This window comes from Megalopta genalis, chromosome 6 (assembly GCF_051020955.1).
Source record: "Megalopta genalis isolate 19385.01 chromosome 6, iyMegGena1_principal, whole genome shotgun sequence".
NCBI classification, from domain to species: domain Eukaryota; kingdom Metazoa; phylum Arthropoda; class Insecta; order Hymenoptera; family Halictidae; genus Megalopta; species Megalopta genalis.
In genome coordinates this window covers 8,971,513-8,994,438 of record NC_135018.1, presented here as the reverse complement: position 1 = coordinate 8,994,438, position 22,926 = coordinate 8,971,513, and the positions used below count along the sequence as shown (strand labels likewise).

The 22,926-nt window shown below is 41.5% G+C and overlaps 1 protein-coding gene and 1 long non-coding RNA gene across 5 annotated transcripts in view; one reads left to right on the top strand and one right to left on the bottom strand.

Annotated features, from left to right (window-relative positions):
- LOC117223846 (band 4.1-like protein 4) overlaps nucleotides 1-22,926 on the top strand; it is a 114,313-nt gene that overhangs the window by 62,576 nt on the left and 28,811 nt on the right. For 3 of the 4 annotated variants that reach the window (XM_033476401.2, XM_033476397.2, XM_033476398.2), the window contains exons 3-4: nucleotides 4,899-5,003; nucleotides 7,146-7,285. In XM_033476401.2, coding sequence (XP_033332292.1) covers nucleotides 4,899-5,003; nucleotides 7,146-7,285 — 245 coding nt within the window. Of the gene's footprint in view, nucleotides 1-4,186; nucleotides 4,408-4,898; nucleotides 5,004-7,145; nucleotides 7,286-22,926 lie in introns of those variants that run through there. The other variant, XM_033476402.2, reaches the window with a different exon arrangement.
- The window catches only part of LOC117223848 (uncharacterized), a 30,682-nt gene continuing 27,516 nt past the window's right edge, over nucleotides 19,761-22,926 (bottom strand). The window contains exon 5 of the long non-coding RNA XR_013033791.1: nucleotides 19,761-20,968. This is a non-coding gene — a long non-coding RNA (uncharacterized LOC117223848). The remainder of the gene's footprint in view (nucleotides 20,969-22,926) is intronic.

Here is a 22,926-nt window from a genome sequence, read left to right as displayed (position 1 = left end):
ATTTTTTTGAAAAAGTGACTTATGCCACTTTCAAAATAAACGGCTCATATCAAAGATACCGCGATATACCATCGCCGGTGTCGTTAGAACACACCGCGCTCTGACTGTTAGTGATCCCAGTACCGCGTATACAATGTAAGACGCGATGAATGACCGTCTATGATTGGTGGAGAAGACGACACCAAAAAGGGTATATAAGAAGGCGATTTTCAGTTGCCGGTCTCCCTCAGTTGAATTTGGTCGCTCGGTCATTTCGTACATATACCTTCTCTCAAATAAAAGTAAAATAAAGCTTTTTAAGAAAAAGAATTAACCCTTAGCACTCCGAACCATTCTGGACGTTGGCTACCAGCTACTCGGCGCCACTTTTCGGCTGAAACGGGCATTTACAGACCCTCGTAATATTTAGTATGGTTTTGGATCTAACTAACATATTATAATGATATTGGACTTATATGAATTGGCTGAAATCGAGAAATTTGCAAAAAAATCAATATCTTATTTTTTATAATTTTGTTATTGTTTGTTTTATAATTTTGTTTTGTTGTTGTAATCGCTATCTATGCGAACTCTTTCTCTCGTCGCCTTGTTGCTTGGACGATATCACTATCACTGCTATCGAAACGATAGACTAACTGTAGAAGAAAACCTTCTACATATCTGTAGTAACATTTCTGTGTAACATTTCTAACATATCTGTATAAACGTCTATCTGGAGCTCATCCTCGCTACTACTTGTGTCATGAGATTCATTCGTGTTTGAACGTTTTGCCATTGTTCTAATAAAAAATATGAATAAATACATAGGTTGAAAATTTCTAATTGTCATTGCTAACTCACAAGATAATATTTACCAAAAAAACTTTTACCAAACAATTTATTTACCAAGAGAAGAATCACTTTTCCGATTTTCTCACTCGTTAGATCTATCTATACCGCTCGACGCTTCAAACCAGACCGAGTTCAGCTTTGAAAATCTTTTCCTCCAGATTTTATGATTATAAATCTCACTATACAGTGCGTGCTACAAACTTGCCTTATCGCTCTTTTCAAGTGGCGTCTTTGAAGTGCTCGGACTGTCGTGAGCACGCCTCTCACGTTCTCGTCAAAACTCGCTGACATTTCTTGTATATATCTTAGTAATTTTACTGTATTTTGATTTGATTTCTTGTGCCATTTCAAGAGAAAACTTCAGGGAAACATGCATGTCTCAAAAAGTTGCGCTGAAATGACTCAATTCCCCGTAATCACTAATAAACTTTAATGTCCCACGAGAGGGGACATCCGAGTGATATGTTAGAATTACGATGTCCCACGAGAGGAGACAGCGGAGTGTAAAGGGTTAATATCATATTCATTTGAGAAATAATCCAAGCCATAATCCCAATAACTCAAATAAAACAAAACAACGAAACAAAATAAGCAACGCTAAAATAATCTTTTTGATCACGGATCGCTGCTTCGCCAGACCACCGTGTGACGCGACGTTCGAACAGTTTTCCCTCGGATTTGTTAGCACCGGCTTAACCACGAAACATCCCGGCAACCGAACTTCGATTGAAATCGGCGGTTTCTGGCTTTCGGTTCCCTGCTTGCTTTCGCAAGCACGAGCGAGCCTCGACGCCCGTTTGTTTCCCTTCGGGGGAACCAACGCAACGGGGCGAGCTCTGTACGTTCGTGGCGTTCGCGATGTGTTCAGAGCTTATGGTGTGGTCGTGGCTATTCATGGGGCGTGTTTTCGTAGCCGATCATTCGATTCCTCGCGATTTCTCTGCGTAAACCGTATCGGTCCTCTGAGCACGTGCAACCGCGCCCGGGGAAGGAAGAATATATCCCCGAGTTTGCTACTAATTAGCGTAGCGCGGCACCACCGCTCGCCCTTCCGCCTACACCGATTCGTTTCGTCCCATCCCCTGATCCTCTTCCTCTTCCTCTTCCTCTTGCTGTCCCACCTTTCACATTCTCCGACTCGAGAGAACTCTCTCCCTCTCTCTCTCTCTCTCTCTCTCTCTCTCTCTCTCTCTTTCTCTCTAGCTTCCTCCCTCTGACACGATCGCTCATTACACACCAGAACGGCGCCCCTTTCTCCCATGTACAGTGTACACTGCACACTATACACAACCCTGGAATTCGAGGATAGTAATTGAACGCTGCGGCGCCACGCCGCGCCGTGACGGTGTCTCTAACGATTCGCACCATGGATCTGCTATGACGAATTGCGCGCGATACGCTATCCTATCGATCCACAGCGGATTCGAGACGCTCGTGGTTCTACAGAACCGTTGTATTCCGTTAACGCGTACTCCTTGTGCTTACACGATACGATGGAACGTAACGGTCTGGTGGTACCATGGAGATTCTTGCACGACCTCGACAGTACAGCTAATGTATAATCTGTTTCAGCATATCTTTTTTTTTATCATATCATCAGAACAATTCAAGAGTGATACTTTACTTTATAGTTTTGGGAAACGTCTGAGGGATGCAAAGCGCAACGAACAAGTAATCGATAGATTCTGTCGGCAGCAGATCGGGTCTCGCGCACGTATCTCGAGGATTCTTTGTTTCTATGAAGAACAACGAATCCTGCTCGTCTCGTAAACATCTTTGATTCGAACTTCTCGCAGAGAAGAAGTTTTGTTAACGATCGGAAAGTTTGTACAGAGTGTCTCGAAATTATGCTACTTCTGGGAAATAAGGGATTCCTGAGGTTATTCGAAGTAACTTTTTCCTTTACAAAAATTGTCACCGAGGCATCGTTAACGAGTTATTAACGAAAAACACTGACCAATGAGAGGCAAGCACGACTGGCGCGAGACGGAGCTCGTCTCCCATTGGCCAGTGTTTTTCGTTAATAACTCGTAAACAAACGAACCCCTCACTTCCCGCTTGTACAATAATTTTGGGGCACCCTGTATAATTCCAAACTATGATCAGACAGAGGCGTATTATTATTTATTGATAAACGGACTCCTGTACGTAGGAGCAGGACGTTACACGCGTTATGTGCTTGCGTCGGTGATAGAATTGTACAATTGACGTTTAACCTTTTAGGCACGACGCGTCACTATAGTGGCTTCCGCGGATATCATCTTTTAGAACGACACGCCACTATAGTGGCTTTCGCGGATGTCATCTCTCTAGACGACTCGCCACTATAGTGGCTTGCTCTAGTAGCTCACTCGCTCATCGTTTGAACCAAATAATCGTCTTCATATGCATTGTTTCACACTTCTTTTATCTTCACATCGATTTACAACAGTCTACAGGGTGTCACAAAAATGTCTCGCAATCCGGAAATGGCGGGTTCCTCGGATCATTTGAAGCAACTTCTTCCTTTACAAAAATTTTCTCCGAGGCACCGTTAACGAGTTATTAACGAAAAACAGTGACCAATAAGAATTGAGTACGGCTGACGCGAGGCGGCCCAGCCAACCAGCGCACGAAGCCCAGTTCCGCTCATTGACTCGGTCGCCTCGCGCCAGCTGAGCTGGAATTCGACCGCTCGACCGCTGGCGCCGCTGGCTCGGCCGCCTCGCGCCAGCTGAGCTGGGATTCGACAGCTCGACCGCTGGCGCTGTTGACTCGGCTGACTCACGCCAGTTGAGCTGGGACTCGACCGCTCGACCGCTGGCGCCGTTGGTCACTGTTCTTCTCATTGGTCACTGTTTTTCGTTGATAACTCGTTAACGGTGCCTCGGAGAAAATTTTCGTAAAGGAAAAAGTTGCTTCAAATGGCCTGAGGAACCCGCCACTTTCGGATTGCGAGACATTTTTGGGACACCCTGTATATACAGACAGAATATACAGTATCAGATTCTGTACAGTACTCATCAGACTCTGCCGTCCAGAGAAATGGCCTCGCGCAGAATACAACCGTACCTAAAAGGTTAAAGATTCGTAGGGAACCGGTAAAGAAATCGACGTTGCCGTCTATAGCATGTGTGAAGCTGCCATGATGCGATTCATCGGATTACGTAGACGATATTTAGACGTGACGTTGTGTACGCAGAAGCACGATCTAGATCTAAGCGTTGTTGTCGGCGCGTAGAAATTGATCTGTCCAATTAAAGATGCGCAATAATGTTCACACGCCATGCCGCTGTACGGGACTCCCGCGCACGCATCACTTTCAGCACTGCTTGCGTAACCTATTTTCCTAAGAACAGTGATCGCGACGCGTTCGTGCGACCGTGCTCTTGGCTCGCGTAATCTGTTTTTCATCGCGGTTTTGTTGCAACAGAGAAATTGAAAATTTCCGGAAGGAACGGCGCGAGAAGATTCGCATGTGCTACAAGCGGCTGGATCAATTGCGGGCGAAGAGAACGGTTTTTGCGAGACGGGGTTCTCGAGAAAAAGGGACCGGACAGGATTGAACTGCGATAAGATCGTAACTCGGAAATGATTGTACGTGCAACTGCGTTTTCCAGCGTTGCCGCACGGCTAATCTCAAAGTGGCGCACGTCCAGTGCAGCAGCCGTTCTCGTGTCCGCCGGATAATTGACCGTGGAAAAATGAAATTCTGCCGAGCATAATGCGACACGTTGCGATTCCATGACGGATCGAATGAAATCCCGGCGACCACCTTGTACCGTTAGGAGACCTGTCACGCACCCTTGCATAATATCGACAGATCTATATATGCATGTACGCTATCTCCGACGAGGGCGCACACGATCCGAAACGTAGTTCCGGCGACGTGTTCAATGACGCATCGAGCGTCACGATTTAAATCGTCACGGTCGATCGGACGCCGATCGAAAGTACCGGCCGATGATTCTAATGTAGGTCGGTGCAGGAACAGGAAGTAATTTCGCCCGTGTCGCGAACGCGCTGCGCCCACTGCCGTACACTACTGTTATGCGATAACTCAGAACGTCGCTCGTTGTTGCTTGCAGAGCTCGAACCTGGGTCAAGAGCTGCTGGACAGGGTGTTCAGGCACCTCAACTTATTGGAGACTGCGTACTTCGGGCTCCGCTACCTGGACCACGGTAATCAAACGGTAAGACCGCATCTTCCTAATCAGACCACGAGATTAGTCCGTCGCGCGTTTGTGCAGCCCCCCTCCGAAAGTATTGAATATTCGATGAATATGAAATTCCGATATGAAGTTGTTATAATTTTCTACATTTATTTCGAAGTTAATCATATCGAACTGTAACAAGTACGTAAATATATGTATTTTACGTTGTAATGAAAGCAACGTGAATTTTATAAAAGAAAATCAAATCTTCTTTTCATCGATATATCCGTCGCGCGTTTTAATTACTTCTTAATCATTTCGACATTCGTTTTATTAGTTTTTCTATTGTTTTTGGTTCTTCTTGGTCCCATGCTTTTTGTAGTATGTTCCAGGTACTGAGAAATCATACGAAATGAGCTCGGGATACGTTCTCAATGAACGAAGTGCAATAAATGGATAAACTAATTGCAATAAATGATAAATAACTTGATATATGTACTTTCGACAATATAGTGTCATATTGCAGACTTGCAGACATTACCTAAATTGAGTGGAATATTAAAATTTATACTAAATAAGCAGGTGTACCGATAACTTTTGGAGAGGGCTGTACGTCGCGCAAACCTCTTCAGTTTCGGCTGGTTCCGGCACTCCAGATTCACCCTTCCGCAGATCGTATTCGTATTTTCTCAAATTAAGTCTGCCCTTTCGTAGACTAAACTGTTTATTTATTTATATATTTATTTTAAAAATCCATTTTTACGATGGAAAATAGAAATTAATATTAATATATATATATATATATATATATATATATAGAGAGAGAGAGAGAGAGAGAGAGAGAGAATCAGCGAGTCAGCAGTTAGATAATCAGTTTATGTAAACTCATTTGGCATCTTATAATATTAGCTACAAATATGTCTATTCTGTCGCTGTTGTCATTAACAAATTGAAGCATCCCACGAAGTTGTCCTAAATTATTCTTCCGAAATGAAATACCCGCGTTTTGTTGTGTGCGTGAACATAACGTTCGGATAACGAAACAATTAAATTAGATACAGTGTTAGATTAAATCCTTACCGATTTTTACAATAAACGGTGTTGCGTGTTTAGATAATCGTGAATTCATATATCATGTTCTATCGTATTTATTTGATAGTAAACATTGATTCGCTCATAATGCTTGTTCTGCTCCTGCTCGTGCCAATTTCGTGCACATGTTTGTGTAACACACATGTTTGATCTTTATGCAAAACAAAAATCATCATCGACAATTGCAACGAAAAGGAGTCGCATAGAAATTTCTTTCTTTCTACAATAATTGAAGTTGAGTTGAAAATATCCATGTGTTATTTATATTTATACGTGTGTTATTGTATATTATATTTATATATGTGACTTAAAGTTCTCTCAACAATATATAATAGTCGTTTGAAATGTTAACTACCCATTTGTCTAATAAACGCATCAAATCCGCAGTCTATAGTAATGTAGTACGGCAACCAGTGAGAATAAAAATTGTTACGTTGAACGAATAAATCCGTCAAGAAAATGTTTCTTTGAAGAGAGCCGAAGATGCTCGTCGGAAGAGTGAATTTGGAGTGCAATACGCGTAGCACCTTGCTCGGCAAAGCCCCGAGAGCCAGTGTGACAGATGTAACGTCGCGTAGCATGGTCGGCCACCTTCTCGATTCGGAGAAGCCGAAGTTCAATAAAATTCCAATTTGCTGCATCGCATCGCGCGAATGTTCACCGTCGCAGAAAGAATTTCATATGTTTCCGGGAATATTTAGAAGCGATAAACGCATAGAGATCACCGATCTAATGGCAACCCGTGGCATCGCCGCGTCGGTGCCGTCGCCGTCGCGGCGCGTTCTTTCGAGGGAGATCGCGCGCTGATTGCGAACGAAACAGCAAGTTCGAAGTAGTTTACCGTTAATTAGATTTTCTCGATGAAAAATTCACACGGAGCGGCGCGATGCCCCGAAGGCGGCCGACTCCATCGCCCTCGGGGCACAAGAGGATAGGATTATTATCTACGGGAAACGTCGAGCCGGCTGCAATTTCCGGCCGGCTCGGTCAACAGTTCGAGCGCGGCGCTCTCGGCTCTCGACCCTGATCGGAGCCCGGGGATTAATTATTTTCGAAATAATTCTCGACTGTTATTCGCGCACTCTTCAGCAATGGCTCGACCCGAGCAAGAAGATCGGGAAACAGCTGAAAGTGGTCAAGGGAGACCCGAGCTCGGACGTCCACACCCTCTACTTCGGCGTGAAATTTTACGCGGCGGACCCGTGCAAGCTCATCGAGGAGATCACAAGGTTAGTAGATTGAATTTACCACCTAGACTAACTAGTTGATAACTCGCTCATGTCCCGTGCCGCGATTCCAAATAATTGATTGGGTAGTTCCGCGGAGGCTCGCCAATCTCGCCGGTCGCCCCCGGACCAGGCGAAATTAGATTAATATCGATCTACAAATATATTCGTACAAAGGAAGCGATCAGGAATTTCCGCCAAAGCCAGAACTTTCATCGTCCCCGGGAAAATTGATTAAAACGTCTGCGGGCATGAATAGTCTCGGCGATGGTATTAAAAAGACCATCAAAGAACCGCGCCGCGCCGCACCGCGCTGTTTCGTCGTGCCGCGCCGGTAGCCGAAGGTGCTAATAACAGTAATCCGACGATCCTCATCCTGGGTGCGACGTAAACTCGTTCCTCCGCAATTTCTCAGCTCCGACACCGCGGTAAACGATTAATCGTAGACGAAACAATGCTATCGCGGGAGGACAACGATCGCTGTCGGTTTTATTGCGGGAATCTAACAGTACCTTCCATTCTCTTCGCAGCGAGAATGCTGGCCGAGTACGCGAGCGATTTCCCGGCGCTGTAGAAAAATTCGTTCCGCGTATTGTTCCACGGGGCTCGTCGAATTAATATAAGCGGAATAAGTTAACTAATCCGTCCGATCGGTTCCTCCGGTAACGGTGACGGCTCGTCGACGACGCGTGGCTCTTGTTCTCGCGTCACAGACGCTGCACGCCCTCCTCGTTATCCCAATGAGTCGGGTTTTAAAATTCTCAAAGCACGCTGCTTCTTCGAAATCTCTTCACCTCATCGCGTGTCGCGACAGGGCCACGTGGAACTTCATCCAAACACTCCATTCGTCGGCATCGCGCTACTCCCGGAAGCGTCGGCAAGTGTCCTTTTCGCTGAACGCTGCAACACGCTGCGCTGCACAGAGGTTCGGCGGAGCAGCGAGCCATGGCCAAAATTATTCTAGCGTTTAACCTTCCGTCGTTCTTCTTCGTCCGGTTAGCGCGACTGCGTCTGCGAATTTTCATTGGAGATTTTCTGTCGAGAAGCTGAGAGATGTCTCAGTCGTTGCAGGGAGGGAGAGAGAGAGAGAGAGAGAGAGAGAGAAAGGGGGGGAGAGACAGAGCGAGAGAGCGAGAGTGAAGGTATCTATCACGCAAGGAAGTTAACTTTAGTTAACTTAACCCTTTACACTCGAATGGCGACTCTGAGGCGCCACTAAAAATTGGTATACTATTTTTCAAAATCATTCTAAGAGCATGAGACACTTTTATACTTAAAAAAAAAACTATTAAAATTGCATTGTACTTGCCAATAGGCTCAATTTCATACGCATGAATCGCAATAAATTATATAAAATAGAAATACTGTAGATCAGAAATCATGTTTTGGATTTCGAATTCAAATAGCTTCGACTGCAAAGGGTTAAAACGGATGATTCTGGATCAATTTCTCTTTGATTTCTTTCAAAGGCTCTTTTCAAATGTCGTTTGAAGAAATCATAACCTTTCCGAGGATAATCTCTACCTATAAATGACAGCTAAGGGTATTACACAGTTTCATACTAAGCTCAAATTCAGAAAGGAGATATATCAACAGCTTCTTCTAGTACAAATAAAAGAAAAAGAAAAGAAAGAAAGAAGTTGCACGTGAGAGCGGAGATGAGAACGAACGGCGAATAGCGTTTAAGGCAGTTAGCTTGAAGGCGGAGAAAGAGTTACAAAAAGAATCAAGTTGGTCGCAGTATCGGTTCGAGACAATAAGTTGTGGGCGGCTGAAAAGATGGAGGTGTGGAGAAAAAGAAAGGGAAGCTTTTCTAGCGGACTCTGCCTTATACGCGGAGGTATCGGAGGGACCGTTGGGAGGATTAGTCGCAGAATTGGTTCCATGACCGACGTCAGACTCCAAAAAGGACGATGAGATTGTACAAGCGGAAAATAAGGGGTTCCTGAGGACATTTGAAATGACTTTTTCCTTAGCGAAAATGTAATTCGCGGCTTTGTTTATGAGTTATTCACGAAAAACAGTGACCAATGAGAGGCGAGACCAGCTGGCGCGAAGCGGCCGAGTCAATCAACGGAACTGAGCTTCGACTGCTTGTTGGCTCGGCCGCCTTGCGCCAGCCAAGCTCGTCACTCATTGGTCAGAGCTTTTCGCTAATAACTCATAAACGAAGGTGCGGATTGCATTTTCGCTAAGGAAAAAGTTGCTTCAAATGTCCTCAGGAACCTTTTACTTTCTGCTTGTACAATAATTTTAAGACATCCTGTATACGAATCGTGACGGTCGCCACAAAGTAAACGGTTTAGGCTATTAAAGAATCTATAATGAGATCTATGTGTGTGATTCCGGTAAAAAGAGAGAATGTTTTCTAAGAAGACGAGCAGGTACGTAGTAATTAAGCTCGTCTGAGGATGGTTTCCCTGTTTCTGTAAAATCCATTCGAAATTTCCTTCATCAAAGGGCGAAACTGCGTGTCGAATGTAAATTCGTGACTCCGCATTGATTACGCGGAGTGTCATCGATACAATAATCGATCGCACGAAGCTTCCGATTCCCGACGTTCATTAGCTAATTGAACCCGATTAAGGGGCGATTCCCATTGTGTCCAACAGAGTTCAATTTCTATCGTATAGAATAGCGCATTAGCGCATAGAATCGACGAAGTCCCGACCTATAATGCATCCTATTGTCGACTCGCACAATCGGCGCGACGAGCCCGGGGTCAATACGCGGTCGTGTAACAATGATGCCTTAAGCCTTAAGTCTGCTTTGCGAGCCTGAAATAACAGGGAAATCCGCTCGTTGAGCACCACCGTCTCCCAATAATATCGGTCGCTGCTCTATGCGGATCTATCTTCGGTTCATTTGGCTCCATTTAGAAGCCAAATAAAAATGTTGTATTCAAGCAGATCAAGAGGCTCGAAGAGAAGCGTCCAGAGCTATCGATTCGATTCTCGTCCGTGAGACTTCTTCGTCTTCGCCGCTGCCGCTTTAAATCGTTCTCCAAACATACGGATAAAATCATTATTATAATTATATAGTTATTTTATTTTTTATTATTATTTATTATATATTTATTTATTAATTATATATATTTATATGTTATATATAATATATTATATATAATAATATATATAAATAATATATAAATAACATATATATATATTATATATTTATATATTATTATTTAATTATTTATTGAGTATATACGAGAAGTTAAAAAATTAAAAAATACAGAGGTTTACAACGACTTGGTACAGGTTTAAAGTAAAAAAGGGAAAAACAAAGTAAGATTATTATACCACAGTCGCCTCGGATTTGTAGCTTTTAAGCTAGGGCAGAGACTGACTCACAGATTATAATTATAATCCGATTACGTACACGAATTACATCCGATCTCTCGGAACAAAGAGAATCGTTACCGCCAACTATCAATTAATTTTTATGCACCTTAGAGATCGTTGAGATCGATAATTCTGACTCCCATAAATCGTGTGCCTGTATCGAAGCCAATCGATTCTGCAACGATTTGAACTATTTTTCAAGCAACGCATGCTGCCTCGAAAAATTGCACATGCAAATTAATGTAACTAATTGAAACATGTTCCATCTGAATTACGTATTACGTTTCCCGTGTACAATAAAATAAACGAATAAATAAACAAATAAATAAATAGATAGATAGATAGATAGATAAATAAATAACTAAATAAATAAATGTAATACAATGCTATGCGATATTAAACACGTAAAAATATTGATGCACCTATCACGAAACATCTGCAACATATCCATCGGGAACTTTGAATTCGAGAACTTCGGTCTATCGGTACGACGATCTCTGTGCGGCGAACAATGTAGTCGGACTGTTGAGAAATCGCGAGCATTCAGCGACGTTTCGTTCCGCGAGAGCCGAATAACACACTGCCCGAACAAATCGCTGTCGTTTTTCTTGACTTCTTATCGGACAGCCGAGTCGGAAGAACTGCGTCAAAAGAGCGCTCGATCCAGCCGGCAGCCGTTGAAATCGGCGGAGTATAAGCGGCCGTCGTCGATGCGTGCCAGTCCTCTTTAATGGAAGACCTCGCTGAAAAATTGGAGGTTCTGGCACCGATAAAGCGGCTCGATTGATTCCTTGTTCGTCGCTCGGGCTCCATCAACCCCCGCGACGCTCGATTTCACCCCCGGCGATCCATCCGGCGTTTCTTCCTCCCGATAAACACAGACTTCCTCTGACTCTGGTAGAAGAGTCTGACTTCGACCCCGACTCTCGGCCACGGCCGTCAAGATAAAGCGGTCGTTTTTTCGGAAACGTCGACTTTGCCGTCGATATCGATCATCACGGTCACGGCTGCTCGCCTCGCCTCGCCATCTTCCCGCTGCCTCGCGCGAAATCGAGGAACTGATATCTTGCTCGTTCCATCGCGAATATTCGAGTTCCGCTTCCGCCTGATCGCCACGTTCAGGCAACGTTTATATTTCGTGCTCGAACACTTTGCTGGCCGAACGATTATTGTTACATTACAGATACGGAAGAAGAGCATGCTCGCGGTAACGATGCATTCCACGCCGGCCACATACGTATCAGTTATGTTCGCGCTAAATCGGAATCGGATGCCTCCATTGCGAAACACGGCGCACTCGCGTTTAGAAACTTCGTTGCAAGCTACGCCTACGATCTCTTTTCTTCCAACACTCGGCCAACCGAATGGGAGGAGATCTCCCCGTTTTAACCCTTTGCACTCCGCTGTCCCCTCTCGTGGGACATCGTAATTCTAGCATATCACTTATTAGTGATTACGGGGAATTGACTTATTTCAGCGCAACTTTTTGAGACATGCATGTTTCCCTGAAGTTTTCTCTTGAAATGGCACAAGAAATCAAATCAAAATATAGTAAAATTACTAAGATATATACAAGAAACGTCAGCGGTTTTTGACGAGAACGTGAAAGGCGTGCTCACGACGGTCCGAGCACTTCAAAGGCGCCACTTGAAAATAGCGATAAGGCAAGTTTGTAGAAGAAAGGTCGGTATGCGAACATAGCACGCATATAGTGAGATTTATAATTATAAAATCTGGAGGAAAAGATTTTCAAAGCTGAACTCAGTCTGGTTTGAAACGTCGAGCGGTATAGATAGATCTAACGAGTGAGAAAATCGGAAAAGTGATTCTTCTCTTGGTAAATAAATTGTTTGGTAAAAGTATTTTTGATAAATATTATCTTGTGAGTTAGTAATAACAATTAGAAATTTTCAACCTATGTATTTATTCATATTTTTTATTAGAACAATGGCAAAACGATCAAACACGAATGAGTCTCATGACACAAGTAGTAGTGAAGATGAGCTCCATATAGACGTTTATACAGATATGTTAGAAATGTTACACAGAAATGTTACTACAGATATGTAGAAGGTTTTCTTCTACAGTTAGTCTATCGTTTTGATAGCAGTGATAGTGATATCGTCCAAGCAACAAGGCGACGAGAGAAAGAGTTCGCATAGATAGCGATTACAACAACAAAACAAAATTATGAAACAAACGATAATAAAATTATAAAAAATAAAATATTGATTTTTTTGCAAATTTCTCGATTTCAGCCAAATTCATATAAGTCCAATATCATTATAATATGTTAGTTAGTTCCAAAACCATACTAAATAATACAAAGTTCTGTAAATGCCCGTTTCTGCCGAAAAGTGGCGCCGAGTAGCTAGTAACCAACGTCCAGAATGGTTCGGAGTGCTAAGGGTTAAACGAAGCCGCTTGATGGTCGAATGGGGAGGTCTCTTTCGCTTTTACCTTAGCAACGCGTGGCCCTCATTTTGCTTACTTCTTCTTCGTTCTCGTCGAGCATATTTTGACATGGAGTTTTCCGCACTTTTTCTTCCTATTTAAAACGCAGTTTTAATTAAACTCTGTTAACGATTTTACTGTCGCGTCAGCCATATGCGGGTGACAGAATTGTTTAAAATTTAATCTCTAAAGATGAATTTTCACGCCAGTCGACATTGTAATTTCGTAATTCAATTAGAATTTGCAAGAAGCACGAACGTTGACGAAATAATCGATGCCATATATTGGTTCGCTTTGCAATTATCATCTAATCGAATAAAATACTTTAATTTTATGAAAGTTTTCAGGTCTTCGGCGCGGTCGTGAAAGCGTTAAGCGTCGGCGCGGCCGTAACGCCTATTCTTCGACGACCGTAAAACTCATTGCGCTTATCTCGAATGTCGTCGTATTAAACGGTCGTCTCGCCATATAAAGTTCGCGGAGTCGTTCGATTATGTCAACCAGGAAACAGTCGGGACGGAGGGCGATTTCGTTATTGCATATTCGAATGCAAAGCATCTTCCTGCCGAGAACGCTGAATTCGCGCGTCTCTACTATGATAACCTTCAAGTGCCGGCGGTTTTTCTATCTTTCATTTTTCGCGGCAGCGATCACCGACATTGGATAAGAACATTTTTCGATGCTGTCGATTTCATCGTCCCGCTAACTTAATAACTGTGATCCCGAGCAAAACCTGCTCTCTCCCGAAGAATCATTTTGTTACGCCGCTGCTTCTCATCCGGAGCGTACGATGATTCCAACCTGGTCGCCATCGCGTGGACGATAAATTGTATTTTACAGAAATCCGCGACCGCGACCGGGTACATCTCACCGTATAAACATAAACGTTCTCTAGCATTAAAGCACAAGTTTACGAGCCTCTCGATGCACTCCGAGACCCTCTGCCCATCTTCTTTTTTCACTATTTAACACTCTTGTCTGGTCGTTCCCTTCTAACATCGCAGATCTCGGCGCAAATGCTATAAAAGCGCACGAAAGAACGCGAAGTCCGTTTGATCGCGGTCGCGATCCAATTGAAACGCCAAGCCGATTAATAAAAAAGCGAACCGCGACTTTTGCAATCTTCAATTTGTTGTAACTCGTAACTAGACCGCGGACCTTTATGCAAAATGAAAATCGTATCTGCGAAGTGTAATAATCGGTAGTCAGGTAGAAAGTTCTTTTCTTTAACAATTGTAGCAACTTGAGAATGATACAATGACACTCTTCAATTCTCTTGATCGGTCTGCTGTTTTTGAAATTGGCCTACTCGTTTTTGTCACAACTGCGTAAACTCCGCAGTCAACTATCGTATAAGTCACCGAGATCTACGAAAGGCATTTTTTAAATTTTCGTTATAGGCTCGGATAAAAAAGTCAGTCGAAAAACAAGAGTTGTTTATCCGTTTTTTTGTCATTCTATTGGATTGACAACTAAGTAACTGCCGATTTCAGTTATAGATGTCTCTCACTCCCATTTTTATGATATCCGTAAATGTTATATTATAAAATTATTATTATTATTATTATTATTATTATTATTATGTTATTTTTTATTATCCGTGAATGTTAGCAACTGGACAAATTGAATGCAGCGATCAAGGAAAAGCGACCAGAATTGGTCATTCGTAAAGGTGTGATTTTCCAGCAGGACAATGCTAGGCCGCACACATCTTTGTCCACTCGGCAAAAATTGATGGATATTGGTTGGGAATTGATGTTATACCCACCATATAGCCCTGATCTCGCGCCATCGGATTACCACTTATTTCGATCTCTGGACAACTCCCTTCGTGGTAAAACTTTTAACGATGATGACGCTGTAAAATCTCACTTAACTCAGTTTTTGGCCGAAAAGGATCAGACTTTCTACGAGCGTGGAATTTTCAAGTTGTCAGAGAGATGGCAAAAGGTCATCGAACAAAATGGAAAATACGTTACAGATTAAACATCATTCCAAGTAAAAAAAATTTTTTATTTCATTGAACAAATCGGCAATTACTTAGTTGCCAATCCAATAAATAATAGCAAAATTCGGAAAAGCATTTTAGTCATTGTAGACTAGTAGATTATTCGTGTCATTCAGTCCAGTTTGAGAACAGTTATTGCGCTTCAAAAGGTGTACGGACACTTTTTTTTTTAATCACCGTAGGTATCACTGGCGTTTCAATGCCTTTTCCGTAACTCAATTCTGTCAATCGGGTTAATGGTCCCGTCGCGGATCGATAGAAACGGTTCGCGAGAGATTTTCCTGGTTTCTTAGGACTCTAAGAGCCCGGCCACATTCCGCGCAGACACAACGTTAATACGCTTGAACCCCCATTATTCTAGGCCCGTTCTATGCGACTTGGCCTGGCCAGACCACTTTCCACGATAGCCAATAATAATCCGATAATACGCGGATCCCATTTGCTCAGCATTATTTATACTGCTTTCGGTACTTAGAGATTCGATATCCCGCGGGTTCGTCCCGCGTTCATCTGATTCTGCAATGGCCTCTCGAAGGGTGCAGCAAACGGGCCGAGGTCGTGGCCCAGCCGTGGCCAAGCCGTGGCCAGGGCCCCGGACAACCGACCATCGATTGCTCATACACGAGATAAAAGATGAACGCATTTGCATATAGATTGAGTTCGCCCGTTTCCCGGCACGTCTTTTTTCGCTTCTTGTTCCGCGGACGGGGTCGGACGAGACTTCTACTACTGTGAATCAGCTGAAACCGACTGACGTGAAAGAGCCGGCCCGAAACGAACTCCGACACCCCCCGCATCGTGAACCCTCGGCGACAAACTCGACCACGGTCCGCGCGGTCAATGCCGTTTCTTCGGGTCGGTTCGAATCGTCCGCTTGTGCCACGTCGAATCGCGTCGTCGAATTGTGTCTCTGAAACCGAGACGCAAGCGAGAAACCAGCGGAACGATTCCTTAAGAAAAGTATCGTTTTCGATAGTTGGATCCGGAGGTAAGAATTTGTAGATTTCGAACGCGTAAAGGCTTCTTCCAGACGATTGCGCGTTCAAATCGAGTTGAAATTTTCGTGTACTCTTGCTGTGAACAATAAGTATAACACGTATTCTCGACAAAGATATTTTTTAAACTCGATACAACCGGATTGACGGATAATTAAATTATTTATTTGTTTATTTGTCTATTTATCTATTTATTTACTTATTCATTTGTTTGCTTATATATAATAATATATATACATTATATATAAACAAACAAACAAACAAGTAAATAAATATATATAATATAAATATAATATAAATATTATATTATATTATATATATATATTATATTATATTATATATATATATATATATATAATTTTAACGAGTTCACATAACTTAAATAGAGTTATAGAACGCACCGGCAGAGTTGTATATTTGTTTCCGTTCGGTATTTCAGGTATCTCAGAATGATTTGTACGATTGCTAGACACGCTTGCAAAATATTTCTATCTACGAGCTGGAACTCGTTCGAACGAGAACCGGTCGAAGCACCGTTCCCCGAAGATTAATAAACGATCGGTTTATCGGTCGAGCGATCGGCGGGAGCTCCTACGACAGAGTACGTATTCCAAAAACTGTTTGAAGTCCGCGAAACGTCTGATAAGCATTTCGTTGTATCGTCGCGGCAGACCTGCAGACCAGAAGAGCATCGACCCTCGGGGATCGAAACGGAAACTCCTCTCATTCCGTTCTGACAAACAGGATCGGGGGCTCTTCTTTTTCTCGACTATACATAGATTAGCATTAGCGTGTGTGGCTAGAGCCCGAGGCGGCGAGATTCTTCTCCGGACCGCGGGAATTAAGGCCCCGAGCAGTAATTATCTACCGAAAATGAAAATTATAGAGAGCATTGTCGGGCCGGGCCCGCGCCGCGTTTCGGTAGGCCATTCTTTTCGGAACTTTTCCCTTTCGTGCCTCCATCGCCGATACTCCGTCGCGTAGACACGAAAAAGAAAAACCGAACCGGTTTAAATACGTCTGCGAGCCCGATTTTATTGTTTTACACGAACCATTTCGCAACTTTGCTTCTCGGAACAGCGAACGTTTCGGTTAGCGAATCCCCTCGATTTAAAAAGTAAAGCGGCGCGAACCTTGTCCCAAAGCTCTGCAGGCACTTTCGTTTCGAGTTCGATGAAGTATTGAAGATTGAGATAGTCGAAGGGCTGCATTTTTATTATTGGTACGGTTATATTGTTTTGGTCGATGCAATATCGCGCCGTGTTTCTCAGATATCCCTTGTATTAAATGATATCGCTTCTACATCGTCGCGGTTTAAACAAATAGACCAAACGACTGTTGTTGTTTTAATTACTCATGTAATTATTTCTAATTTAATTTTGTTATACTGTGCGGTAATATATAAAAATATCAATATATATAATTCAAAACTTCATTATTTTATTAACGAAAATATTTGTTATTAATGAACGGTTAAGTTAAACATTAATCTAGTACACTTTAGTACACCAATTGTCGTGAAAATCGTATATAACGATTTCATATGTTGTCCGCTGTTCGGGCGTTTTTGCACGCTGCAAACCCGTTTTATCGTGTCCAAAATTATTTTAGCGTCATTACAAGGCTGAGATCATAATATAGTAGATCTTTGAATTCGCCTCGGCATCTGTTATAATATTATCAAGTGAAAAATATATATATATATATATTTATATATATATTTATTTATAATTTTTTATAATTTTAATTTATTTTATAATTTATATATAATTTATATATTAATATTTGAAATTAATATTATAAATTTTTATATTAATTTAAATATTATTATAAAATTATAAAATATATTATATATTATTTGTATATAATATATTTTATATTTTGTAGAGAACTTTTGTTCGAAACATCTTGTTGCCAGATCATCGGAAATGTGTGAAAAATCGTTGAAACTTTCGCTCCAGCCACAGACACATTGGGCCAGTTAAAAAAAAGCTTTCATATGAAATAAGTCCCATGTCTAACGTTTCTGAACATTTTTGTAAGACCCTTTTCAAAGCTCAAATTCTTTAAATGTTGCAGCACTTGTACATGGATTATAAAATCATTAGGAACTAATTAATCAATTAATTAATTAATTAACTAATTAGTTGAGACCCATTAGTATATGCTTCTTTATGAGATCTTAGAATTAAAGGTTTCATTTGAATTTCGAACTTCTGTCATTAGCGTGATGTCCTCGCATACATAATTATTTAAAATTACTAATACTTGGATTTTGAATCCTTGAAGGGTTATCAATAAATGTGTGAAAACACCTCAAAAATTTCATTTTCGACATGATAAACGGGTTTGTATCCTATCGTGGAGTGGCGCGCGAACGCAGACGTCGAAGCACTTATTGTTGGTAGTTTTCGTCTATCGTTGCTAATGTCCGCCCACGATCCTCGTGGAGACTCATAACTTCCACCCCACGCTGCCTTCCGGAGGCTTTCGACGACGTTTCATCGACGTTGCAATATTCTATCCAGCTTCCACCGACCCGCGTGCACACAGAGAAAGCCACTTTATTCTCGCATACCATCGTCGCGCTCGCGCATTTACAGTTCACGTACACCGGTACACCGCCGGTCGTGCAATCTGCCGTAATCGGCAGCGCGACTGAAAAATTGACAAAACTTGGCGAGTGTTTCGCAACTCTGCCTCGAACTTCGGACGTATAAAAGCGATCGAGCTTGCCGGATGTTGCTCGAATAGCGCGCGGTCAACGTTTCTTGGACACAGTGGAAATTTATACGTTTATGGCAAATGAAAATGCTCGATAAGAGATCCGATGGTCTCGTTTCCCAAGCAATCTGTCGAAGCGACTCGCGAAAGAAATTGAATTTTATTCATCTCAGGCCCCTTCAATTTCCTATGAGCGAAGATTCTCGTCGAAAACGTTGCAACGCGACGCGACGGTGCTTTCTCCATGTCGCTTCGAATATATCTGATACCGTTCACATTTTATGCACCGAGAGCGTATCCGTGCCGGCCGGGTTCTACAGGGTGTCCCATAATTATGTTAACACCCTGTTTACTATTCCGAAGTACTAAATCGATTGCCATCTTCGGGTAATAAACGTGTCCCATAATTTTATTAACACTCTGAAAGGGGCGATTCCTGAGGTGATTTGAAGTAACTTTTTCCTTAGCGAAAATGCAATCCGCGGCTTCGTTTACGAGTTATTAGCGAAAAACATTGACCAATGAGAGACGAGATCAGCTGGCGCGGGGCGGCCGAGCCAAGGAGCGGAATTGGGCTTCGTGCGCCCGTTGGCTGAGCCGCCTCGCGCTAACCGAGCACGTTTCTTATTGGTCAGCGTTTTTCGCTAATAACTCGTAAACAAAGCCGCGGATTGGATTTTCGCTAAGAAAATAGTTACTTCAAATCACCTCAGGAATCACCCCTTTCAGAGTGTTAACAAAATTATGGGACACATTTAATACCCGAAGATGGCAATCGATTTAGTACTTCGGAATAGTAATCGTTAATCCTTACAGGACCATAAGGTTGCTAAGAATAAATATTAGTATATAATTGTTTATTTTAGTTTGTTTTTAGACGCAAAATAAATAAAAACTATAAGAAAAATACAAATCAATGTGTAGTTTTTAATGTGTAGTAACAGAAATTATGATTAGGCTTATTATACAATGTTTTTTATTTATTAGTTCATGTTTTTTACAAAATGTTAACTGAAATAGTACAAAATTATGAAATAAAATTACTATACAAATTGATGTACTAATTATGATGTTCTGGGAAGCAATTTCTTTTGGTTGTGAAGCAAAGATGAACATTATACGTAGTACATATACATATTATGCGTTCTATTTTCTATACGGCATATTGCACAGTTTGCACATTTTTTCCGCTTTTTGCATGTTGCGTGCTGGCAAATTGCGTTTTGTACCAAGGATAACCAATAATTAAATACGACAATTGCTAATTTTAAAATGGGGAAAAATGTTTCCCTTAGTCGTCAAGGGGTTAAACCGCGAATGTCCATACGCAAAATAAAAAACATTTAAATTCGTTGTAAACTGATGGAGGAAACGGAAAGCCACTTAGAAATCGCTTATTTGTTTGTAAGAATTTTAATAAATTGAAAGCAACGTATCGATACTCAAGAACTCTTCTAACGTTACTACCATTTTAAAATTGCTAGTCTGCATTGTTCGACGAGTCAATCTTCCAAAGTTTAAACATCTGAAAAATTGTGAATGTTGCTATAGTTCTGTTCCAGAATCCGCGTTGTGTACTCGTCGTACGTATCGAACTTACCGGGGGGCGGTTATAGCGACTGATTTCACATTTTCTGTTGAAATTTCCTAATTCGTGAGTGCATTACGATGAAAGCGGTGAAAAGTTTAAATAAACGCAATCTTTCGATCGTGACAAAGCAGCAGACGTGAGTTCGTTTTGGGGCTCGGTAGATTTAGCGTCGAGGAAGGGGTTGGTTCGCGTGAAATGAAGTGTAGTAGAGACGCTGTGAAGGCTCCTTAACGCTGCAGATATCCTCGGCAGTTCCTTGGCACACAATACCTATAACAGGATACGAGATGCAGACAGTACGACTGGACCGCGAGACATAAAACCCGGGTTCTAGGGGCAGCGGGCTCGGGGGGCGGTGGACGGTGGACGAGGGCCGGCGGATCGGGGGCGGAGGAGAACGGGGGGGGGGGGCGAGGAATAAGTCACTGTCGCCGATGGTTCTCCGCGTTTGCCTGCGCGTGCCTCCACGGCTGCGATGTCGGCTGCGATGTCGCTGTCCCTGCCGCTGTCGCTGTCGAGCCAGCAGGAAGAGATACGTCGCGTCGCGCAGTCGTCCTTTTCGCCGAAAAGCTGGTCAACATACAGATTTTCGAAATATAAAGCAGACTTATGCTGGCATGGTACTGTTGTTGTATATTTCAATGTGAGCAATTCCGCTTGAAATTTGAAAATATACGAATATTGAGATCTCCACAGACGACGAAGTTAGAACAGTTTCGAACAGGAATACTTTCTATCTAAAATATTATACTATATATATCAATATTATTATTATATTAATATATTATATTATTATTATTATCAATTATGTAATGCATGTCTTATTATCAATTATGATATTATTATATTATTTATATTAATATAGTATAATATTATATATATAATATATATATAATATTATACTATATTGATATAAATAATATAAATATAAATATAATATATAATATTATACTAATATTATACTATTCTATCTAAATAACTTCTTTAAATGCACATTACGATTATAAACCCTGCACTTTTTAACGAAACAAAATAACATTTAATTTAAACGTGTAATTCGCTCTCGAATATACCGGAAGTCCTATTTGTACTTCGATGAAAAGTTAGAGAAATAGTTGTTTTCTTTTTCACGAGACTTCACAGCGAGACAAATTTGCTCGTTTAAGGAAGAGAGTCAAGAACGATATCCAATCAGGAAAAGAAGTTTCGGAAAAGAAGTTTTGCAGAATTTTTCCGGTTTTTAAAAATTTTCGAATTTGAAAGTTAATTGGTAGCTATGGACACCCAACGCAAGTGAAATTATGCTTTTCACAGTGTCGAATCAGTTTTTCCTTTGTTGTTGTATTAAAAACTTGCAAAATAATATAAAACGATTTATTTCAATGAAATAAATAATAAACATATTATACAAACATTAGAAAAAGTCTTTTCCCTTTATAACGTAAATACCGTTTCTTCGATGTTATAACCACTGTGATTATTACATTTTATAATTAACTAAATCCAATACGTATCGTTGCATGAACAGTAGTAATTTGCAGTTCAATGATGTATTTATGCAAATAAGAACACGAATCTCGACGTCTACGAGTTTCGAAGCATTAAATTGATCGTCTCAATTTTCGAGTTTTACGTTCAAACATTATCTGTAACGGAGATCAGAAAAATATTACTTTACACAGTAGTCATCATAAATAGCATGTTTATTTTCTTACTAATTGGAGCATCCTTTAAAAATTTTCGAAATCATACAGATTTGAATATTATTGAATATTATTTGCAGTGAAGATCAGAAAAATATTACTTTTTACAGCAGCCAACATAAAAAACATATTTATTTTCTTACTAATTGGAGCACCCTTTAAAAATTTTCGAGATCATGAACACAGATTTGAATATTATTGAATATTATTTGTAGCGGAGATCAGAAAAATATTACTTTTTACAGCAGCCAACATAAAAAAACATGTTTATTTTCTTACTAATTTGAGCATCCTTTAAAATTTTTCGAAATCGCAAACACACATTTGAATTCGTCCACCCTAAAAACACAAGAACGCTAATATTCGTTAGAATCGTACCAAGTCACGAATTATGACCAGCTTTTCGGCAAAAAGTGCTACCGGTGTGTCGTGGCGTATTACGCTTATGTGTAACGCGGGGAATGTGGAATACGTGCCACCGAATGGTCGAGCGAACGCTCGTTTAAATAATTGAATTTCATCCGCCCGCGGCGAAGTACCCCTTAACGTCGCACACAAAGGATAATTACGAGTAGATGATACGTGTTCTTCAAAGGCAATAATTCCTTCCACTTTAATTCTCGTTCGTGTGCCGAAGCGAAGCTCGCGAGATCAAAGTTGACGAGACAGCATTTCGCGTGTCGGATCAAACGGAATTTTTCAAACGATTCGTCATCGACGTGTTCTCGGCTCCGCCGGAATCTTTGCCGGAATTACGGAAAATTCCAGCCCCCGTAACAGCGCTCGCGGGTTCCGAACAACACATTGAAATTGTTCGCTTCTGCG